Raw genomic sequence first — 23,341 nt, 5'->3', positions numbered from 1 at the left:
CATAAAGGAACAGATTGTTTTCTATTCTTTGTTCTCAGGTCCTTTAACACTGGGATGAACCAAGACTCATCTTTTCTCTCTCCTCCCAGCTCTAAACCACCTTGGCACAGCTCATCCTGGATCACATTTTTTTTCCCCCTGAGAGGCATCCTCATCTCAAGCAACCGCAGGAAGGGAGGAAATACAGTTCTAGCCTTTAGTAAACTTCCCTGCACCATCCTGGGAAGAAATTTTTCCCTGTGAGGGTGGGCAGGCCCTGGCACAGGTTGCCCAGAGAAGCTGTGGCTGCCCCTGGATCCCTGGAAGTGTCCAAGGCCAGGCTGGACAGGGCTTGGAGCAACCTGGGCTGGTGGAAGGTGTCCCCTGCCTATGGGGTTGGAATTAGATGGTCCTTAAGGTCCCTTCCAACTGAACCCAGTCTATGACTCTCAGATTCCATATGGTTTCCATGCCAAGAAGGCACTGTTTAAAGGCACTAGGAGGACCATGTCCTGCTGCACAGGGTTAGATTGACCCAAGAGGGCAGTACAGCAAATTCTCATCTTCAGATTCAGAAAGGCACTGGTAACTTCTGCAAGCCTCAGTAGCAGCTCACAACAATTTGTAACCTGCTATTCCACGGGGGGTGAGCTAAAAACAAAAGAATCTGCCTGGCAGCAGTAAGGCCTCTGCTTCTGCTTCAAAATGAGGTGTCTGTCTTATTTGGAATAATGATTTTTGTGTGTACAACAGTACACTGTTCCTCTAATGAGGTTTCAAATTTGGCTTCAGAGCAGAGATTTAAAACCCCTTCAGCATGCAGAGGTAGTTTTTCTAGTCCCTCAAGAGGAGGCTGCTAGAGGAGCACCAGTGGAGACAGGGATGATTTTAAATGTTATAAACTTGATCTGCTTTGCTGGAGAAAAATAGAACCTGTTTCCACCTTAAACACAAGGCAAGGCAGGGAGAAAACAAGAGGCTATGATTAAAGCCCTCCCCAAGCTGGGAGGCAGCACAGCAGCAGCCACAGGGACAGCAGAGCCTCCTGACTGCCCAATTCTGTAGGAAATATGATGATCCCTCCCTAATAAGAGCTCCCCTTGAGATGGGATCAAGAGACACATGAGCTGGGGGGTGGGGGCAGGAAAGGAGTCAAAAAACCTGCTCTGCTGGGTGTTATTACTGTTATCACCTTCCACTAGCCCAGGCAGCCACAGCTCCTCTGGGCAACCTGCGCCAGGGCCTCCCCACCCTCACAGCCAAGAATTTCTTCCCAATATCCCATCTAACCCTGCCCTCTGCCTGTTTAAAACCATTTCCTATTGTCCTATCACTATCTACCCATATAAAAATCCCTGATGATGACATTTTAATAGCATGATTAAGGTTTAAAGCTGAAAGACAATTTTCAGTCTGCTTCGAAAAAAACACTCCAAATGACCGAAAATTTCACATGAGATCCTGCAGTGCTTGGTACCTTGTGCTGTAGCTGTTCATTCAGATGACATTTGATTCGATCTGGAAATTTCCTGACTGACTGAAGAGCCACAAAAGTGTCTTTCTCACCAGGTTACAGGACCGTGGTCTCCCCAAGCTCCTGCTGCTCTTGAGCAGTAACTGAGGAACTCTCCACAGCCCTTGGCACTGACTGGGGCAGGAGCAAGCTGAGAAACCCCAAGCTGCTTCACTTGCAGCCCAACTCCCTGCCTCTCCCTCAGGAATTTTACCTTACAGTGGTTTCTGCAAGTTTCTCGGGTTTCAACTCACAGAAGAGAAAAACACAACATCACCACGTGGCATATGAACAACCCCAGGCTCTTCAAGTATTTCTGGCCATGAAAAAGCCCCATGTCGTGGCACTTAAGTCACTGCAAAGTATCTTGGATTAGTTCCGTTTCTCAGACACACAGAGTGCAAAGCCCTTCACTGGGAAAGGCAGAGCTAAAGAAACCTTAAACATCTTCTTGGGAGTCTGAAGTGCTTCAGGCCAGACATTCCAGTCCCTGGGACCCTCTGTGGGCTGGGAACCAGTGCAGGGCATCCAAACCAGGGCCAGCAGGGTGTGACCAGGAACAGGCTGGGATGAGGCACCGGCAGGGAATCCAAAGCAGACACAAAGGGAACTGGCACCCATAAACTTTTTACACCTGAGCTCAGGGCAGGGAGTACAAAGGATCCAGACAAAACAGTTCCAGAAATGGAGATCCATTTCTTAGTAAGGCTTTGAGTGCATGTGTTTGTTTCAAGTACTTCTCTTAAATTAATTACCACGAAAGGCAGGCTAGCATTCTTCAAACAGTTGTGATCCTTCATTCCAGTACAAAACACATTTGCAAACATGGCTTTAGACCCTCACTTAGGAGATCCTTTTAAAGCTCGTATTAAAAAATACCTTTTTTTATCCCAACGATAAATATTTTAAAATAAGCATTTACAAAAATAAATGGTCTGTTCCCAGAGGGAAAGACATTTATAGCTGAAATTCTGAATACATCTGGAGGCAAGGCAATTATTGATGAAGCTAGTTAATAAAATCTTTGGTATGAGTACAGGAGATTAATATTTATGCACCGTTGGCTTCCCTTGGCAGGTTACTGTACAGACAAGCGAGGAGGCAGCTCTTCCTTAATCTCTTGATATGTCTTCCAGATACAACATACAAATATTTCTAACATGTCTTCCTATGATAATAGGAGAAAAGCCCAAGATTCTCCTGGCTCTTCCTACGACTTTTGTATCTAAAACAGAATGAAGATGGGAGGAAAAAGAGAAAGGGAACACAGTTAAGATTCATTCTTAGCGGGGAAGCAGCACCTGCAAAAAATAAAAATCGATTGAAAATAACTCTGGAGGAAACATTTCCTTCCACGTTGTAGAAATCAACAGCCAAGAGAGGAGAACAATGAACCTGTTGGGATTCACTGCTGCAGGTTCAGACGGGAAGAGGAGATTGGTGAGTTAGGGCTGGACCACCATATCCAGGGCTGGTGGCCCTGTTACACACAGGGCACTGAGATACTACAGAGAGTCAGGAAAGAGCCTCACAAACTGGAAAAAGCAGCCTTGCAACAAAACACTGGTTGAGAATATTTTTGCTAAAATTACACACTATGGACATAAAGATGACTTGAGGCAGAAGGAACTCCACGGGGAGCAAATATACAAAGTCAGCTGGCACAGAAACAAGGAGCTCTGCAGTCTGGTAGAGAAAGGTTGAACAAAAATGTTAGGCTGGATCTGAAGCCAGTTCAAATTGGGAGTAAGATACACACTTATAACACTATGGACGAGCTGGGATCAGGGGAAGGGATGGCATCCAAAGAAACACTCAGGGTTGGGCTTGAGGGTCTAAGGGTTCCCTCAGCCTCAAACTGTGGCACCATGGACAGTCCAGCTGAGGGATTCTGATCTGGGAACGAAGCACAGAGCCCAGACTTCCACAGCACCTGAAAAGTCCATCAACTGGTGCTACTCAAACCTACAACTGTGTGAAGGAAACCAACAGAGAACAATGTAATGTAACTGCTGTGTCCGGGGCAGGAGGAGCAGAGGGCACTGACCCAAAAGTGACAGGTAGAGCCAACAGCCAGAGCCAGCAGCAGGGGCAATGGCTGTAGCTGCTCAGGCTCAGCCAGTCGAGCCCACACAGTCCAGCCCTGGCACTGGCCAAGCTTCCACCGGCTCCCAGGGGCTGTGGGAACCAGAGGCCTTGGGTCTGTCTCATGACTGCTGGGAATCATGACCCATTGCTACAGCAACAGGAGCTTGTGTGACCACTGCCTTTAAAAAGAGCCCCTGTTTGTGGCATCCTCTCAGGCAAACCATCCATTATTTATACCCCAGCACGTCTGCAGTGCAGTTTGTATCCTGAGCTCGCTGATGAATGATGACACCTTGACCCTCCCCGCTGAGCCACGTCAGATCAGGAGCCCTCTCTGTCCCGTGCTGAGGGAAGGCAGAGCCTTCCAATGTGTTTCCTTTCCCTTTCCAAGAGAAACCCCCCCCCCCAGAGCAGCTCACCTGAGTTACAGCAATACCAAAACAGGGCAAGTCCTGCAGCCACGCTGAAACAGGCCAGGAAGAACACCGGGCCTGGAGAAAAGGCAAAAGGAAACACATTAAGGGCGGCAGAAGTTTAGCTTGCTTCATAAATCATCAGTTGCTATTAATATGCATAATTAAGCATATTCAAATGAAGCTAACACATTCACAATTCTGTATGTTCTGTGGCTAATGTTCTGTGAGGCATAATGGACTGCAATTAATATTTACTACCATCCCCTGTTCCCCTCTGCTCCTCTAGCTGCAGCCTGGGGAATTTAAGGGAAAGCTTCCTTAGATGTTTCCTCACTCTCAAACTTTATGCAAATCACCCCTTTAAACACCACAAGAAACACTAACCAGCCTGCGGGGCCCTCACCACACAGTGTGGCAATCCCACTCACAGCCCCTCAGAGCTACATCCTTAGGGGGCTTTCCTATTCCCCACAGATGTTCCACAAACTCCACTCTCGTGAGGAGAGCAGATACTCTTGTTCCTGTTTACAACTCTCCTGGGGGCTGAGATGAAGAGCCACATGTGCACCTAAAAACCAATCTCCCCCTGGAAACTGCCTGCCTGGAATTACACATTTAATGCTGATGGTCGGTACTGATGTTCAATAAAACCTTTCTCATTCATGCTCAGCCACTGACAAAACCTCATAAAGATTTATATCTGCTTCTTTATCGCCCAGTATTCTATTTGTATTTAAAACTTCTCTAGGAACAGAGCTACAATTAAACTACACCTGTCAGTTTAAGGACAAGTGTACTACTTCAGACTAACAAATTCCTGGAGCTGACACTGGAGAAACAGCAAAGGAGCAAGGATTCAGTTGCTCCTTCGGATGTAACCTCCCAGTGAGGGTGGCTAGAGGCCACTCTCCAGTTTGAGGACAGCTCAGGGGGAAAAAAAATTATAAAAGTAAAAATAAAATAAAATATTGCTTCATTTTCTTGTCTCCAAGCACTTTCCCTGCTCCTCCTGTACTGTTATGCTGCAGACAGCAACAGCAGTGTGAAAAATGTGAACAGCAATTTGGTTCCATATTCAAAGCAACACCACCACAGGCAAAGGTATACATTGAGTTAAACTCTGCTTCTGCCCCTTGTTTCAGTTTTCTCTCAGAAAATTGGCAAAAAGGCATAATTTACAGAAGGTATCTTGAATATCTCATAATTGTATCCAAAACTCTAAATAAAATATTAATTGAACTTAAATGATAAAGCAGAGCATTATAAATTCAGAAAATTCTTCATCTTTCTTCCAGCCCTTCCTTTTCAAAATATCCTACAGTGAATAAAACCTTTGTCTCTGTAATCTGGCACTGAACAGAGGGAGGTGAAAATAATTACCATGTTTCCTAAAGAAAATACATTTAAGTACATCCTTCCTTTCTGCCTTTGCTTTCAAATGATTTGTACTTATATTGGGAGCTCAAAAAGATGAAAAAAATTGAAAGTCATATTAAAAAAAAACCTGATGGCCTTATACAAAGTGATAGCAGCATCTGAATAGCCCTTACTGTTCAAGCATTGAAGAAATCACAGGAAATGAAGAGTTTAGCTGTAACAGTATAAGTAAAAATACCATTGTAAATATTGATTCAACTCCACAGTCTCTTCAATTTCCTGGCACTGGTTTCCTCAACAGCAGCTCAATACGTTTTACTCCATTAATTCTACTTAACTTGTGACAGTAAAGACATCATAAACCAAACTAGTTGTTACATGAAATGCAAATTACATGATAAAATAAATTGCATCATAATCTGCAAAGCCATTCCATCCGGTGACACTGTATGGTTTATTTACCCCTGTCATTTAGCATATATTGCTCCTTGCCAGTGTCTATCTCTGTGGGATCTGGGGTTTCTAGAAACAAAAGCAACACATGAGAAGTTAGTACTCAGCTCAAGCAAACAAACAAACAAACAAACAAACATAATCAGCACAGGCGAAATGGTGCATAACAACACATTTAAAAAAAAACCCCAATATTGACATAAGAGTTTTAACCCCTCCAAAGACAGATCATCACTGGAGTCAGAAAAGCTGGGGATATGCTGACCAAAAGACAGGCACAAAGTCACCTGAATGCAACCACAAACAGCTGCAGCCCCACCTATGACCTGCTTAAGCACTGAGCATATAAATAACATTACCCTTGTTTCCCAAGAGAGGAAAGCAGGAGCTAATCCTCCCATAATGCCAGCAATTTTCATGGTAATAAATACAAACTATTTGTTAATAGACACACTAATCTGAAAACGCCTTTATAATTTGATGTATTACCATTCTTTGTTCTTGAGCAAATCTCTCTGGGTATTGATGTATATAATGGACAAAGGACTTGGAAAAGGCCTCTTGGTGCTGATCATTTACCTAAATTCAGGTCTGGGCTAAAGACACGCTCAGCTTCTTTGCAAATCTGTAAGTTCTATGTGCTAACATTTGGCACAAATAATTTTTTGCCTCTTTCTCCAAATTGAAGTAGAAAAGGAGGTTGGCCTTAAGACAAAGTGTGCAGTAGTTTCCACTCTGGGCAGAAAGACCCTTTGAGAGCTGCCTTTGCCACACAGACGTGGAGACAGCACTGCAGAAGGGGTGTGCACACAGCAGTCATCAGACATGGCAGAGGAGTGACTTTCCTCAACACATCACCGATCTGCATAACAATATTTTCAGCCAAATCTCTTTGTGGTCATAAAAATCACAGAACCATAAGGGTTGCAAAAGACCACTACGATCACCACGTCCAACCGCCAAAGGGTTAAAAGGGTTAAAAAAAAGGAAAGGAAAAAAAGTGAAGGCTCCAAAGGTGGCTGCCAATAGGAAATAATTTGAGAATGATTGGTTTCAACTGATCTCCTTCTCCCACGCGACATCTGGGGCTTGCTGAGGTGCCTTGGAAAACTGCCCTGTACACCCAGGAAGAGGAGCTGCTGTCAGGGGAGCAGCCACCTGCCCTGCTCAGGATGTGCACCTCGGGGTGGGGACAGCACATGGAGCAGGACAGGAACCCCTTCTGTAAGGCCTGAGAGTCCCTGAAGTGAGAAGGATCGCTGCAAAGCCCCCATGGAGCACTCGGTGTCACTGGCAGCCTCCCCCAGCCTGCCCCTTCCAGGGGCTGACATCCTCCCTGGGAACTCCAGCTGGAAATCCTCCCCCTGCACAGGAGAGCACAGCCACACCTCTGCACTTCTCTCAGGATTTCGCTGCCTGGGGCTGGTCTGAGCCTTTATCCTTCTAGACTATGCCAGCACTGAGGGAAATAAAAAACATTTTCTGAGTCACCTGGAAGCTCCTGTTGGCCCTGAACAGCTCTGAGGCTGCTCCAACCGCGTGCCTTACCCCCCCTCTAGTGGGAATGCTCAGACATTACCAGGCATTGCGCTGGCAATTTACACTTCAGGCAAAGAAGTTTTGTTCTAGCACAGCTTTTAAAGCCGTTTTAAAAATGAAAAAGATTTCTTTGAAAGGATTTCCTCTGTAGAAAACATTTGTCATATGTACAGCTGCATGTAAGCTATTACAGAACTCCATCAATAATTACATCAATAACTCCTTATCAATAACTTCTCCAGGTGTTTGTAATGCTGTTTGTATCAGCTCAATCTGCACTTAAAACAAATCCCCCATGTTAGGGATTCTCCTCTTTCTTCACATTTACAAATTTTAGTAGCAATTTGGTAAATGCTCTGTGCTAAATTTAACAAATTTAACAAGTACTCCTTAAGAGTATTATGGAATCGTGGAAAGGTTTGGGTTGGAAGGGACCTCAAGGACCATCCAGTTCCACCCTCCTTCCACTAGAGCATTTCTTGACCATTCAATCCAGACTGCAGACACTTGTTTTAATTACAGAACTCATAAGAAGCAGCAAGCATATTAACACAATCATCTCAGTATTTCCTTCTCAGGTCAACAGAAGGAAATTGCAGAATCTCAGCACATGGCAGCATTTTAACCCAGACATTTAAATTATTCTCATCCTTCTGAGGATGGTTAACATAAGTGAGTGTACCAAGATACAGAGAATTTAATGACTTTTGATGATTACTGAAGTCCCTCTGCATAATGCAGCAGCAGCAAAACAGTTCTGGGGCACCACAAGCAGCTGGATGTTTAACACGAAGCACTTCCAGCACAGGGACTTGCTGTGCACACAGTCTGCACATGAGGAGCTCTAACCCTGCCTACTCACGGGGCCACCTGAGGAAAGCTCTGAGTCACCACACAAATCAAGTGCAAGGATGGGCACGTTTCTGCTGGGGCTAAAAGTGAAAACACCCCACAGATCCTACCCGAGTGTCCTTGGAAAGATACATTATCAGAAACTGCAGTCCTTTTGCAGCTTCCTTAACATATAAATGGAGGAGTTTTCCCTCAAGCTCCTCAAGTCATTTCAGTGTGCCAGGATGCCTGAACCGATTTCCCATCCGCTTGCAACAGTGTTCTTTTCTGCATTTCTTAGGTAGGGAAAAAAAAAAAAAGAAAGGCCAACACACAGTAGACAGCTTTATCCCAGGCTGGCAAGGCAGGCTGGAAATTTTCCTTGAAGAAAATAACTCCTTTGCAGTACAGAACCAAATCTGTTTGAGCCTCAGCCCTTACAAAGCACATCACAAGAGTATTTGGGGGGCAGCTTTATGGACATCAGTCAGCTGGACAAAACAAGTCCTAAGTGATTTTAATATCCCAGTCCATCAGTGCAAGGGCCTATGAATGTGTGTGCTTCGTGCTAAACGAGACACAAGGAGGAGATTTATGGACTGGGGGAAAGCCAAGCTCCTGGGCCAGCAGACATTTGAGCTTAACAAATTGGAGGTTTGGGATGTTTCTCCTGTGCTGCAAGTCAGAGTAAGCACAGAGGAAATAAACAAGCCATTATGAAGCAATGAAGAATGAAAGAGAAGCTGTAATTCATAGGAGTTATACTGCTGACATTTTGCACTTAAAACTGGTTTTAAAGACATATTTCGTATTTCAAAACAATCAGAGAGTTTTGCCCGCTCTAATCAACAAATAACAAGAGGTCAAATCCTCTTACAGCTTTTGGAAAACTCCAGTCACAAGGAATTAAAGTATACTCCAAAGTTTATTTAAAAAACCTGTTTATTTATATTATTTATAACCTGTTTAGGTTGTCTAAATAACCTAAACCTCATCTGAAACGAGGAAATTCACTGATGAGAAAATTCACAACTCAAATCAACTTACAAATCAACTTACTCAAGATCTTCCTACTTGGCAGGTCATTAAACAGCTGTTCAGCATTGATCTGCAGAGCCCTGTAAAACTCCTGACAGTGTCTGTCTCCTTTCTTTTGAAGGTGTTTTAACAGATCTGAGAGTCTGGTATGGAGTGATGCCCTTGGATTCCTGAACTGTAAGAGAAAAGCACTCATCAGAAGACAGATTACAACAGCTGGAGATCAATTTTACATCACTTTCCGGTATGCCAGGGAGCAAAGATTTGGAGCTTCTTTTATATTTTAAAGGCCAAAAAAAAAAAAGCAGAACCTCTAAAGGACATACATGCACTGAGCTCCATATGGTCAGCACTGCCTGATGGAGAGGATATTGCCTCTGCTTCCCCTCATGCTTTTTTCTGTCCTGATCAAGGGAAAGCCACTCTGCATTTGATGTCTTCCCTGGATCCGAGCTAACATGGTACTTGCTATTCCACAGTTCCGTTCTGACAGCTGTTGATAGCAAATATCGTCAAATCTTATGAATAAAGCTTGATGTTTTCAAGTTTGCCCTTAGTAATGATCCCCAAAAAGGCACTTTATACTCCTTATCCTAGTCCCAGTATTGGAGTGCTCATCATCCCAAGATTACACATTTCATTGTCTTTGATTCCAGCACAATTAACTGCTGAGTGCCCAGTTCAACAGGTACAAATTCCCATTCCTCAGGGGACATGGCAAGCAGCTGCAGGGGAAATTCCCTCTTTTCTGTAGTGCTGAATGTGATGAGTATTAGGAGACAAGTTTCCTAAACACTCAACAGAGTTGACACAAACTTGCCTGGACCCAAGCAAAAGCAGCTCACTGCTGTCAAAGGGCAGAACTCACAAATCACATCTCACAGTTTCTTTATGTCTTCCTCTTGAAGCTCTTGAGGGAATAAGATGATCTTGTCTTGCACATGTCATATTGGTTATCATAACTGAGTGGCAAGACTGGCTCAGCCGATGATCTAGCTCTGCTCTACACCACAAAACACTAATTGTACCCACAGGGTTTGATTATGGCAGAATTAGACCCATTTTTCTTGAGGTTAAAATACTGATATGCCCAAAACCCTGAGCCTTGTGCAGACAGGAAGCCAGCAGAGGGCAAGTACAAACTGTTACAAGCAGGATCAGGGAAGCTCTTTAATTTTGTCTCCACACAAACTTAGAAGTTCTTTCTTTTTAAAAACAGCTCCCATTTTTTGAAAGATTCATGCCAGGGAGGGTGGCCTTCCTTCACACGTGGCACTGCAAGATGCTACTAACTCCATCCACTTCCCACAGCTCCTGCACTTACTGGTGGGACTAACACCCCCTCCTTCTCTACCAATACTTAATTAGTTACTAAAACTGATTAAGCTGAAAGAGATGATTTTGTGGACAGGGCTGGTTGCAGCACAGATCACCTGACGTGACACCCCCAGGCTGCCCCATGTGAGGAGGAGGCACGTGGGGCACTTGGTCACAGGATGGTGAACTCCTGCCTGGGAGGGTGCGTGCTCCCGGGCACGGCAGGGACCCTGGCACTCAGCTGCTGCTGCTGGGAGAGTGTCCTCTCTCATAACCACTTGGCCCAGGGAATGTGCCAGCCCTGTGACTGCTCCTCTCACATGAGATCCCAGATACAACTGGTCAGCAAGCAGGAGGTGAGGAGGACTGGCTGCCTGTGGGGAAGAGCTGGGCCAGTGACCCACAAGAAAACAACACAACAGTCAGAGACACAGCAGAACTCATCCAATTACCTTTTCTGCTTCTTCATTGGTAAGAATTTGGGGATAGACTCTGTTAAGCTGAAGAATAATTTTATCAACCACTTGCTCATTCAGCCGGCTGGTGCTTGTAAGGAAATACATGTCGTGCTGCAGCCGATGAGAATATGACTGATCTAGAGAAAAAAACAACACACAGAATAAACCACAAGCCGTTTAATTAACAAGCCGTTTTTAAATTCTGTAAATTTAATTTTCCTACCAGTGATTAAATAGCCTAAAATAAAATTACCACCACCACCTAATTTTAGAAAGCTGAACTATCTGTTAGGGAAACACAACACAGCCACCTGCTTCCAAAGACCCATCCACTTGACATGACACACATCCAAACTCCTGGCTGGTCAGTCCTGCTGCCTCTCTCTTTCCAAAGGGAGAAGGCTCTAAATCATTCAGAAGTCAAGCACTTACGGATATTTAATCAATCACTGAAGATAAATTTTCCATCATGTAGGAAGGCAGATTATGACACTTAAAAACTGATGTGTTTTATAACGGCATCTCTGCCAAGGAGCCATCAAGGTTTTTAGGAAAGGATTTCACACAGAAAGGGGAGAAAGGGCATTCAAAAAGCAGTACATTTTTACAGGGAAGTACACTCAAAACACACACAAATAAAACACATCTTTTTCTACTAACCCAAACCTCTGCAAACACACAAATCCAGACTTGCTGTAGGTTTAGGCATCATACCCAATTTGTCAGCAATGGATTTTGCAGGAGCATAGCTTTCCCTATAGCTGCTTGGTCTGTAATCCCTAGATTAAGATACAAGCACAGACTGGTTCCACAGGTTACTGTGCCCTTATCAGATTTAAAAAGAGAACATCCATGACCGTGTTTGAAATGAGTATTAAAATGCCAGTACAACGCTTTACAACTGAGCAGCACAGAAAACAAACACAGAACACCCCCACACCCCCAGCCCTTTCTCCATTTAAAGCAAAATGCATAGGTTTTATGGTATTCAGGCTACCAGAAAATACAAAACCATCAGCCCCTTGTGCCCTGCAACTTAGAGAAGATAAACAAAAGAGTGAAAGAAAAGAGCCAGCAAACTTTGCACCTACACACAGCCTTTGCCCTTCGTGTAGTGTGGCTAATTTGGGTACCACACTGTCCTTTTCGTGTATCTGTGTAGCACTGACAGCATTTACAGGAAAACCTCCCTGAGTGACCATCCCTTACTTCTGCAGTGCCAGTGTCACTCCTGTTCGAACAAGAACACCCCGCTACTGATGTAGCACAGAGAGCACAACAGGATTCCAGTTACATTCTTCATTTTTATGCAAACACCATTTTATTTCCATGTCTTTCTGATGCCTCACTTTTCCACAGCTTGCTCCAAGGCAGCTGTTAAGTGCACTGTCACAAAATTTGTGAAATATTTGCTGTGCTGAAATACTTCCCTCTTGCTGCGAGAAGTTCCAGGTTCTCCTGGATTCAGGGCTGAGATCAAACTTGTCTTCAAATCAACACACTGGCATGCACAAAGGGCTGAGGCAAGGACCAGGAGGCCATAAAGTTGTGTCTGTTCGTGCAAATGCTTTTTGGGTAATGAAGCTCCCCAAAGCATCCTCCCCCTCCTCTGCCTCAGCGACAGGATTTGTAGTGATTCTCAGTGTCACCAACAACTCTGCACCTGCACTTGGACAGGACACGCATTAAACCAGGGTCTTACAGCCCAGCAATTAAAATCCAAACAATGCTGTGACAACCAACCAACCACAGCAAGGGCTAAACGTCCAAAAGAACGAGTACACAAAGTGAAATAAAAGCAGGCTCACAGTGCCACCTCCTCTCTGTTGCTGCCCCATCATTACAGTGTCCAGACACAGCGAAGGGAATTGGGACCAGCTGAAGATCCCACTTAAGCCAAGAGCACTTTCTGAGCAGTCCCAAGCACTCCCTGTCCTCCTGGTAGTTTCCATCTACACACACTCAGTAAACCATCACCTCACACGACAGTTTATGAGCCCTACCAAGGTCTTCTTCTGCCACCTCAAACTCCAAATTACAGGGCAGAGGCCTCTCTGGGATTTCAGGGGCAGCTACATTTTCTTACCATCTGAGCCACAACACAGGGGCAGAGAATGGGACCACGCTTTTGGCCTCTCTGGCTACTGCTAAGCTGTGCCTGCCAAGGACATGTTTAATGCCTGGCTTAGGCACCTGCAAGATGCTTCACCCATCCTATGGGATGCTCTGTGTTTAAGAAGCCCCCGTGAAACATCTCCTGCAGACACTTCCCCTGCCTGCACCTGCACCTCCTCCAAAGTATGAGTTCAGTATTTAAGGACGAGGTGCAAGGCTTAACGTTTCCTGAAGAGCACTTACCAAGCTCAACACCAGCTCAATGGAAGCAGAGCAAATGTATCTCATCCTTCCAGTATCTCCCTTCTCTCTTCTAAAATCTTTTGGCTTTTCTCTAATTCTGAGAAATCTCTCTCCAAACCACGCAAGGAACTGCCTTCAGACCAGAGAAGGGGAACTTCCCACCAGTGCAGAACTGTAGCCCCAGCTACTAAATGTAAAGAAAACGAACAGAAAAAGCCCCACCAATCCTAGCAGCTGGAATATGGCACCCTGCTGTGGAGTGATAAGGGTATCTGCACAGCACACGTGGGCATTTGAAGGCTCCTGGGCCCACTTTGCCCCAGGAGCTCTGGCAGCTTTGTCACCGTTCCCCTGCACTACCAGGTATGGCTGTGCTGGGAGGTGCTGTGATCACTGCTCACAAGCAGCAGCTTTTTAATAGAACACACCTTCATTATGAACATTTTTTAAGTAACAGGAACCCCAAACCAGGTGACTTCACGACTGCAGCAAAGCTACTGATGTGAGGCCAGGTCTAAAGAATTTAGGGAGGGGTTGTTTGGGATGTTTTGCATATCCAGCTTTTATCTCGCTGCCTCAAAGAGACAACAGCTATTGCAAGGACAATTAAAAAATCTTTATGCTAAGGAGACTGTTTTTAAGCAGGACTCACCCAAGCATTAAAGGGACAGTAACGCTGTTAGTCAGTACTTGCCTAAAAATTTCAGGGCAGCAAAACTGGGAGACCAGTGAGTTTACTGCAGTTTAGTGCACAGGTGTGCCACTGCCAGGCATTTTCATGTCCCCAGACTGCACAAGGATTGAATACAACTTCAAATTTGAAGCAAAACACACTACAGTTTCACCTTTCGCTCTGCCAGAACGTTAATCTAACTGGGCTTATCCTGTCCCACAGTCTTTGGAGTCAGGAGCAGGTTTGCTCAAGTGTGCAAGTGCTGTGGAGGAGGTGAAGGGCACTGAGTCAGCCCTGCTGAAGAGCAAATACAGCTCAGATTGGGTACCATGACGCTGAACCTGACCTGCTTTAAAAAAAGTTGGTATTTTCCTTACTCACAGGAAATGTAAACTTGTCAAAGAGGCAAACAGGAAACTCAGGAACTGTCTTTGATAGTTGGGAAGAAAATGTGTTACTGATTTATAATTACTAAAAGCCTGTGACACACCACACACAACCACTTTTTTTCTGCTAACCTAAGTCCAAGCAGCCTCTGGCACACAGCACAAGCACTCACACCAGTGCACACAACCTGCACCTGACCACACACGTGGAAGGAAAGGAAGGACGCATAAAATTAGGAGATACCAGAGGAAAGCAGCCAGCAACTCCTCAAACAGAGGACAAAATAGATGTTAAAATAATTATAACATATATTAAATTTGTAATTTATAAATTACCAAATAGATTATAAAATACCATCACTGATTTAGTGATGATAAATGCACCAGCAACAAGTGACAGTAACAAAGCAGCACACTCACCATTTTCCACCTGCAAGTACAAGTCACCCCCAGTGAAACCCTTCATAAAATGGCATCTCTCGATCCTTCCTTCCAAATGGGCAATTAGGTTTCTGTCAGTGGTTTCAGAACGACCCAGCCACTACACAAACTGCTGGCACTGTAAGGCTGCTGAAACATATTCTGCTCCTGGAAGTAACAGAGCTCATAAAAACCCTGATCAGATGTGACCACAGCGAGCCAGGCTGTGACCACAACATGCCAGGCTGTCTGCTACAGCACCGGCAGGAAAAATGGCAGGGGTGACAGGGACACACTCGCTGAAGTTCTTCCTGATTTAACAGCAGTGTTCACAGGGAGTTTGTCAGAAGCAATTCCTAACCTAGGCATGGGCAGCAGCCAGGATGTTGGACGAGCCTTTGCACTCCTGCTCAGCATGTGCTGAGGTGTCTGGTCCCTGAAAGCTGTCACTCGCCACTGGCACTGCACAAACCAAGACTTTCAGGTTATCCTGGTTGTCAAAAACCCCTTTGCAAATTTGGTTCTGCCTAACTACTCTTACCATGAAAGACCCCACGCTGCTTTCTGTACCAGGAAGATCAAATGGGATTTTGTCTCTTGCAGGAGCACATGCTGCTCCACCATCTACTTGCACTGCCCTTCTGGATAAAGCCACAAGGCCCGATGGATCTGCCACTGCAGGCTTGGGTCTGCATTGCCATTTGTATTTATCACAGTAAATTAATAAATCCAGCTGCATTCAAATTCAGAGGCTGAGATCAGCCCCTCCTTGCCACACTGGAACAGGTCACTCCTCTCATCCAGGCCTGGGAGTGTAAATGCTGCCAAGTGCCTCATCAGGCAGGTACACACCCCCAATTAGCAACTCCACCAACATTTACATAAGGACTCTTGAGACTGCCTCTGACACCACGGTATCTTTAGTACGGTTTCATCTTTGGTTTGCTTTCCCCTTAAAGGCCTCCTTCAGTTTACCAAACAGACAAGCTCATCAGGCAGATAAATTTAAACACACGAGACACAAAACCCAACACAAGTCTCTGACGTTCTCCATAACAACACACAGAACTTGCAAACATCCGTTCCAGAAACCTCACTGGTGTCTGCTGTGCAGTGCAAACACGAGCTGCCACTTCCTGTAAAACTCCTGGATGATTTTCATAAACTTTAGACAGGGAAGCTGGCAAACGCCACCTCGAAAGTTTGGATCTGATGATCAAATCATCTGTACGTGTCCCTGCAAACTCCTTGTTGAAGCATTTCAGGAAAGAGACGAAAAAGTCTCTGTCTCAACAAACTGTTAGTTTAACACTAATTTAGTTCTGGCTTTTCCCTTTCAAGAGCCCAAGAAAGGGATGCTGAGGATTTCAGAAGGAATCTCTGGCTGCAGAGAAATGGTCTGAGATGATCAGATGGCACTGGTTACTGAATGCACCCCCGAGGAAGAGCAACTGCTCTGCTCTTCTTGGCTGGAAGGGCGATACAGAGGTGAAAGACAAGATGCCACCCTCAGTCACTGCCACTCGTTACTGGCAAGTCACCAGAAGCCAAGAGTCTCTGACAGCAAGACACAGAATCATTTCTGTTACTCTGACAGCACGTCACAGAATCATTTAGGATGGAAAATAAGCTTGACTACTGAGTCCAACCATCAAACCAGACCCACCACGGTCATCACCAAACCACGTCCTCAAGTGCTACGGCCAAACATTTTCTGAACACTTCCAGGGATGGTGATTCCACCACTGCCCTGGGCAGCCTGTGCCAGGCCTCGACAATCCTTTCAGTGAAGAAATTTCCCCAATATCCACCCTAAACCTGCCCTGGTGCAACCTGAGGCCGTTTCCTCTCATCCTGTCACTTGTTGCTTGCGAGAAGAGCCCGACCCCCACCTGGCTACAGCCAGGAAGTTGCAGACTTCAGCAACTCATTTCTACCTGAAGCATCTTTTAAAAACAGAAGATTTAAAATAACAACAGTGAGCAGAACACTGAAAGGCCCTTAACCCCCGAGAGTGACACCAGGTTACACACAGCCCGCGGGCCTCCCGAGCTCCGAAGCAGCAGCGCCCCCGAGCCAGCGCAGGGGCCGGACGGAGGATGGGGGTGCCCGGAGCGGGACCCGGCAGCGCCCGGACACGCCGGGCTGGGGCCCCGCACCCTGCCCTGCCCTGCCCTGCCGTCACCGCCCCAGCCCCAGCGACCCACGGCCCCGACCCGCGGCCGCGCAGCCAAACCCCGCGGGGAGGCCCCGAACCCCCCTCCCCGCGGCCCCGGGGGCTCCGTCCCGCCCGTCCCCCCTCCTTCCCGGCCCGCACTCACCGGCCATGGCGGCCCCGGCCCCGCCCGGCCCGCGGGCTGCGGCCTTCGGCCCTGGGCGGCCTGCGGGCTGTGCCGGGCCGGGCCGGGCCGGGGCGGGGCGGCGGGGCCGGGGCGGTGCCTCCGGGAGGCGGGACGGGGAGCCGGGATGGGCTGCGGGGCCGGGCCCAGAGGGGGGTCACTTGGGCCCGCACCCCCCGGGCCCACAGCGGGCACCCCCACGCCCCGTGGGAAGCCGTGGAACCGTGACCGCACACCCTCACGGCCGCCGGGGCTTGAGACGATTCACGGTGGCACCATGAGGAACGCCCGCGATTTTCTTTTCCCGCTCCCCGCTGTCCCAAGTCCGCACCTTCCCGATATCCGCGTTTCTCCCTCGTGCCGCAGCAGTTGCGGTGCAGCTGCAGCGGGTGAGGCACATTCGGCCCGGACAGTTCATGCACCGTCAGTAATGCCGCGGTTTCCTTTCCCACTGCTGGTTTCACTGTCCGAAGTACCACGTCTGCATCTCCACAATACCCACGCGCAGTTCGATGTTTTCCCTGTGCAGTTTTAGGGCAGCTGCACGTCTGGCCCCGCAGTTACTCAAGCCCAGGGGCAGGGGCAGCTCGTCTCATAGAGAAGGTTGCAGTGAAGCATCTAATTAATTGGGATATAACAACTTCACGAGGGAAGAACTACAAGCAAATGTGTGGATTTAAAAAAACCCTGTTTGCGCTAAATTTCACCGTTTAATTACCCAGCAAGGTATGGAGGACAGTATGCCTTGCTAGGGATAAATGCTGCAGAGGGTTGAAAGTGAACCTCGGTTCTGAACGTTGTGAAGAAAGGCATACATTATTTATTATTGCGGGGGGGGGGGTTGACTGCAAAATCTGGTATTTTTTTTAATTGTATAGAAAAGGTGGCTTTCTACTACGGCAAAGACACAGGGTTATTTCTAATTAGGACTGTGTCAAAACCATGAAGAAAATGTTTGAGACAGAAATCCTCCAGAGGGATTACAATCACAGTAGGCAAAGGTGCCTCCAGATTGGTACATAAAATACTTCAACCACACAACTGCCCTTACACAGACACTTCTTATTTAAAATTTGCCTATATATCAAATCCTCAAGCAGCAATTTATATGCTAAACTAGGAAACACCCATTGCATGCATGATACTTGTCCATATGACCCTGAGAGGTTTGCCCTCGTTTGCCTCTGTGCTATTTAATCATGGAATCATAGAATTGTTTTGGTGGGAAGGAACCTTAAAACTTATCTCGTTCCACCCCCTGCCATGGGCAGGGACACCTTCCACTAGCCCAGGTCGCTCCAAGCCCCATCCAACCTGGCCTTGGACACTTCCAGGGGTGGGGCAGCCACAGTTTCTCTGGCCAACCTGTGCCAGGGCCTCACCACATTCACAGGGAAAAACTTCTTCCTAAATTATATCTAACCTAAATATCCACTTGTTCAGTCTGAACCCATCATAACCCAAGCGTGTGGGAAAGCTGTGCCAATACACCAGGACTGGTTAAACGGATAATAAATCATATGGCTCCCTGCTTGGAGTGGTGTGGTGTCTTGGGAGCACGTAGCACTGAAGCTGGAGGTCAGTCAGCACGTCCTGACGGACAGGCCAGGGTGTCTGAAGCTCTGTGGGGTGGGCACGAGTCTCCAGAACGATTTAGTGAGGACTTGACTTTGAGCTTGGGTCAGGAATCATGGCTTGTCCCATGTTGGAAGGGGCCCACAAGGACCATCAAGTCCAGCTTCTGGCCCTGCATGGGACGTGCCGTACACCCTCTCACGAGAGACAGCTGCAGCTAGCCTGGCAGTTAGTAAAAGAAAAAAAAAATTAAAAAAAAAAAAAAAAAAAAAAAAAAGGAAAAAGAAACAGAGAATTTGCTTGCAGTTTGCAAGTGCTGCCACTCCGTGGTGTCACGGGGTGAGTGTCACACCCGGCACAGCCGCAGAGACAAGGCTTGGGCCGTACCCAGGCAGGTCCTGGGCCAGCATTTTGGCTGGCAGGGTTACCCACACCATCCTGACGCTTTTTTCTCCATAATTTCTCTCTCTGATACTCTCACCTCTGCTTTCAGAGTCTGCGCTTCCCTGCCAGGGAGCAGTTCCTGGTGTGGCACAGCTCTCCCAAGAAAGTAGCGTCCCACTCTGTGCCACATCACAATTTGAGGCACCTCCATTAAGAAATGAAATTACCTGCAGCCCCACATTTACCCTTTGACATGTTGATCTCTACCAGGAAAGCACCTTCATCCCCAGGAATTGTAAGAACATGGGGAAAACACCTCACCGAAATATTTTTAGTGTTGCCAAATGCTGTGACATTCATGGTGCGTGTCCTTGAGAAGATCAATAAACATCCTGAGTTTATTCCATTTACTCTAAGGAATCCAGATTTTTCTAACAGCATGGAAATAGATTTTTAAATTACTATTATTATTGCACATGGAGACCTTGCTCATGCCTGTATCAGAGTGATTTTGGCAATGATTTTTTAGTAAAGAAACAGGAAAGGAAATTGTCACTTTTTAACTCCTTTCATCATATATTTTTAAGACTATTTTAGTTGGGGCACTGAGCTACCTGATGCAGTGGAAGTTATCCCTGCCCACGGCACAAGATGATCTTTAGGTCCCTTCCAAACCAAACCATTCTGTGCTTCTATTATCCTATTTCATATATATATATATGAAAATATTACATCCAGAGGTGTTGCCTACTACTAAGAAGCAATGGCAGAACGGTATGCTAAGGATTTGTTTTTATGACCATTTCATAACTTTGTGAATTCACTGCCTATTGTGCTCTGCTAAAATGTTTCCCTGGAAACATTTAGAAATTTTAGAAATTCTTCATTTAAAAGCTTCTAGAACTTTCCAAACTACCAGAATCTAAACCACTAAACCAAAAACCTGGTCATCTTAACGCGACATAGACCGAAATCTCTACTATAAATGTTTTTCAGCGCACAGTGAGTGAAAATCAATCCCTCAGGAGTGCTGTGATGCACAGTGCCACCCTCACTGCCTGGAGATATTTTTGTCCCACGGCCTCAGATAATGATACAAGAAGCAGAGGTTAAACATATCTCCTCCTCATGCCTGTGGCACGCAGGACCTCTGCAGCAGGATCGCCGCGAGGTTCGCCTTGGAAAGGCATCCTCGGGCAGCCACAGGGCCACGGCAGAGGCAGCAGCCAGGGACACCCTGCCTGGGAGGCACGGACTCGGCTGGGGCTGGGCACCCAACCCCTCCCACGGTGTGCTCCGTGACATTCAGACGGCACGGCGGGGATGGAAGCCACACCTCGGGCCGGTCACAGCCGGGAGCTGGGCACGAACAGCCCCATCTTCACATCCCTGCAGCACAGCAACGTGGGCTTTTCAAACTGCTCCGGGAGAAGCCCCCGCCTCCTGACAGAGCCCAAATGCCTTTCCAAAACTCTGATCCGCTTCAGAGTTCTGCCTCCCATTTTAGTGGCCAAGCGAAGTGAGCTGCCCAGCAATGTTTTATTTCCCAGCAGATCCATTTCCTGGTTAGCTAATCTCAAAAGCCAGCGCTGTTTCCCCTCGCTAAACCGACCGATTTGTTTATTTGAGTGAATTACTTGACTTGCTAAATATCACCCTTGTCCTGGCAGCATCGCTATGCAGTGGTTTGTTTTATCTGTTAACTGTTGAATCACAATACAGTTTGTTACTTTCCCACAGCCCAAGAGGACTGAATCTCTTTAGCAACAAATTAAATCCAGATAGCGCAGGCAGTTCCTGTAACAAAGTCTTTCTTTGTGTTTAAGAAAATACAATAAAATATTTCTTAAAAGCTCGGATTACACACTAAGCTCCCTTCAGCAAACTGTAGGCAATAATTTATTAAAAACAAGCTCTAAGAAGCAAAAAAAAAAAAAAAAAAACTGGGAAGGCAGCGTCGGGCTGGCCACTCCCGTCCCAGCCACTGCCCCCTCGGGCTCCGCACTTCTGCTCCGGCAGATTCGGACTTTTCAGACCGTCGATTTGCCCAAATCCCCCGTCACAAACATTGCACTCACATCTTCTGTAGAGCATCGTCCATGGGTTGCGGGGGTTGTGCCGTGCCCGGCACGCGTCCCACGCGGGGCAATCCTCCCTCCTCGCCCGGATAAGCGGAGGTCACGGGGAACTCGGGAGAAGCGAAAGTAAACGGGGAGGGAGGGAGGGAGGGAGGAAGGGAGGGAGAGAGCAGGGCTTGGACAGCCGGCACAGCTCCCCCGGGAGCCGCGGGCTCCGCCGCTCCTGCGAGCCAGCGGCGATCCGCCGGTGATTTCAGCTCCGAAAACAATGTTTGTTTTCTCAAAGTTTGGTTTTTTTGTATGCTTGTTTGTTTGGTTTTGGTTTTTTAAATACGTGCTCGTGATTTCTAACGTTGCTTTGCATATAGAATGGATTGTTTTCCAGTCTTATTTATGTAGTCGTAGTATTATTATTGGTAGAATTCTTTCACTCCTTTGTTGGTTAGAAGGAGATGAAAAAAAAACCCCAACAATTCTCTGACTCCAAACAAAGGCGGAAGCTGTGCTGCAAGTTCCCAGCACTTCATTTCCAGCCAGTTAAGCCAAACTGTTAAATGGGAATAGAACTGACTTGGATGAAATCATCTTCCCCCAGAAGGTGGTTGGCACTGAACAAGCTCCCCAGGGCAGTGGTCACGGTCCCAAGGCTGCCAAAGCTCAAGAAGTGTTTGGAAAATGCTCTCAGGGAAAGGGTGGGATTCTTGGGGTGTCTGTGCAGGGCCAGGAGTTGGCCTTGTGGGTCTCTTCCAACTCAGGAGATTCTGTGGTTCTCTGACAGCCTGGAGCACCCACAGGTCTGGAAATCCCTGCTCAGTTTTAACTTCCTGCATATTTACCTGGAGAATTACCCACCCCACCCCCCCAATTCTGCTGTATGACACCCTACCCTTGGGTATTTTAACAGCATTAGTAAAACAAGATGATGCAGATAATGGAAAAATTGAGTACCTCTTGTTCCTGTCAAAAGGGAAAAATCAGCATATAGAATAAGCTCGTCTATACTGATCATAAATCTTGATAAACATTGTAGAAGTTTCTGTGTTGGCTGACGGGCTGTCCACAGGATAATGAAGAACCAGCTTCACAAACATGTTCAATACCACACTTGGCTCCTTATCTGATCCCTTGTGAAGTGCAAATCAAATCTTATGCAGGAGAAAAAAAAAAACCTCAACTAATTATTTAAAAATCCCCAAACAATCGAATTCTTTGAAGGCAGGAAGTAAATAAATCTGTTTGAGCATCCTCCCCTGAAAATAGGTGTGTAAACAAACAGCTGACAGATTTGGCAAACTGACCTGCCACAGAGCTCTGAGAAGGGAACAAAGACATTTTGTCTACATGTCCTCACACGTAGAGTCATCCCTGTGCCACCTCCTGGCCTCAACTGAGCGGTTCCATATATCAGTTTGGGGTGGGCAGGATTTGAGAAGATTTCACATAGTCCTGTATTATGAGGTATAACTGCAAATAACATCCTAAATTGGAAAGGCACTGCTCCACCCCACAGCAGGAGTTTATTAAAATGTCATATTTAATTAAAGTTATTAAAAAGCTGTCATGTGACATTTAAAAAAAAAAAAAAATTAGTTGCAAAAGCCTTTTACATCTGACAATAAGTGATAACAGATTCATTTAGTTCCTCTCCTTCCAAGGCATCACTGATGACTGAGATGTTTTGGAAACAAACTTGTTAGAGATGTCTGCATCTTCTCCACCCCAAACCATCAGTCACTTAGATCTTGTTCAGCTGATGTCTGGTGTAACCAGAGGGTTTCTGCTTTCCTGTGTCCTATTGTTTCAGACCAGTGGTATTGGCCACATCCTGCAGGTTGTCATGTTCACAGTTCTGCTTCTTTTCTGGGTTTTGAGCTTCTCAGAAACTTTTACCAGTACTACCCCATAACCCAAAGTTGGACTGACAGCAGCAGAGTGTGCTGAGGAAACAGCATCTTTAGAGACTTCCAGGTTAATGCTCGAGGGACAGGGGTCCAGGAGAAAGCCTGCATGGCCAAAAATCCATGGGGAAGGCTCCATGAAAGCAATCTTAACTCTGTGGTAGATACTCTGGTGTTCCTTCCAAGCTTCACTGTTCCATCCAGATCAAAATGTAGTATTT

General features: G+C 46.4%; 1 protein-coding gene across 3 annotated transcripts; it reads right to left on the bottom strand.

The window, feature by feature from the left end:
• Positions 1-1,210: 1,210 nt before the first annotated feature.
• Positions 1,211-21,299, bottom strand: CARD19 (caspase recruitment domain family member 19). 3 transcript variants are annotated; one of them, XM_027888815.1, is made up of 6 exons: positions 21,223-21,299; positions 11,004-11,146; positions 9,256-9,409; positions 5,836-5,895; positions 4,000-4,071; positions 1,211-2,717 (listed from the first exon to the last, which is right to left on the bottom strand). In XM_027888815.1, the coding sequence occupies exons 1-6, from the start codon at positions 21,236-21,238 to the stop codon at positions 2,605-2,607; spliced, it is 558 nt and encodes a 185-aa protein (XP_027744616.1). In that variant the 5' UTR covers positions 21,239-21,299; the 3' UTR covers positions 1,211-2,604. The 3 variants fall into 3 exon arrangements, with proteins under 3 accessions (XP_027744616.1, XP_027744617.1, XP_027744618.1); XM_027888816.1 differs by lacking the exon at positions 21,223-21,299 and adding an exon at positions 17,168-17,217; XM_027888817.1 differs by lacking the exon at positions 21,223-21,299 and adding an exon at positions 13,368-13,508.
• Between the last annotated feature and the right edge of the window lie 2,042 nt (positions 21,300-23,341).

Source organism: Empidonax traillii, unplaced genomic scaffold, assembly GCF_003031625.1.
Source record: "Empidonax traillii isolate 1590-97213 ecotype Southwest subspecies unplaced genomic scaffold, ASM303162v1 scaffold246:size859669, whole genome shotgun sequence".
NCBI classification, from domain to species: Eukaryota; Metazoa; Chordata; class Aves; order Passeriformes; family Tyrannidae; genus Empidonax; species Empidonax traillii.
This window is presented reverse-complemented; position numbering and strand designations above follow the sequence as displayed.

Bases quoted from the DNA above. Each gene is read 5' to 3' on its own strand.
- CARD19 (XM_027888815.1), bottom strand. The intron at 5,896-9,255 runs GTAAGTTGATTT...TTTTGTTTCTAG, and splicing joins GCCAAGTAGGAAGATCTTGA to AAACCCCAGATCCCACAGAG. The intron at 4,072-5,835 runs GTAAATAAACCA...CCTTTTCTCCAG, and splicing joins ATATATGCTAAATGACAGGG to GCCCGGTGTTCTTCCTGGCC.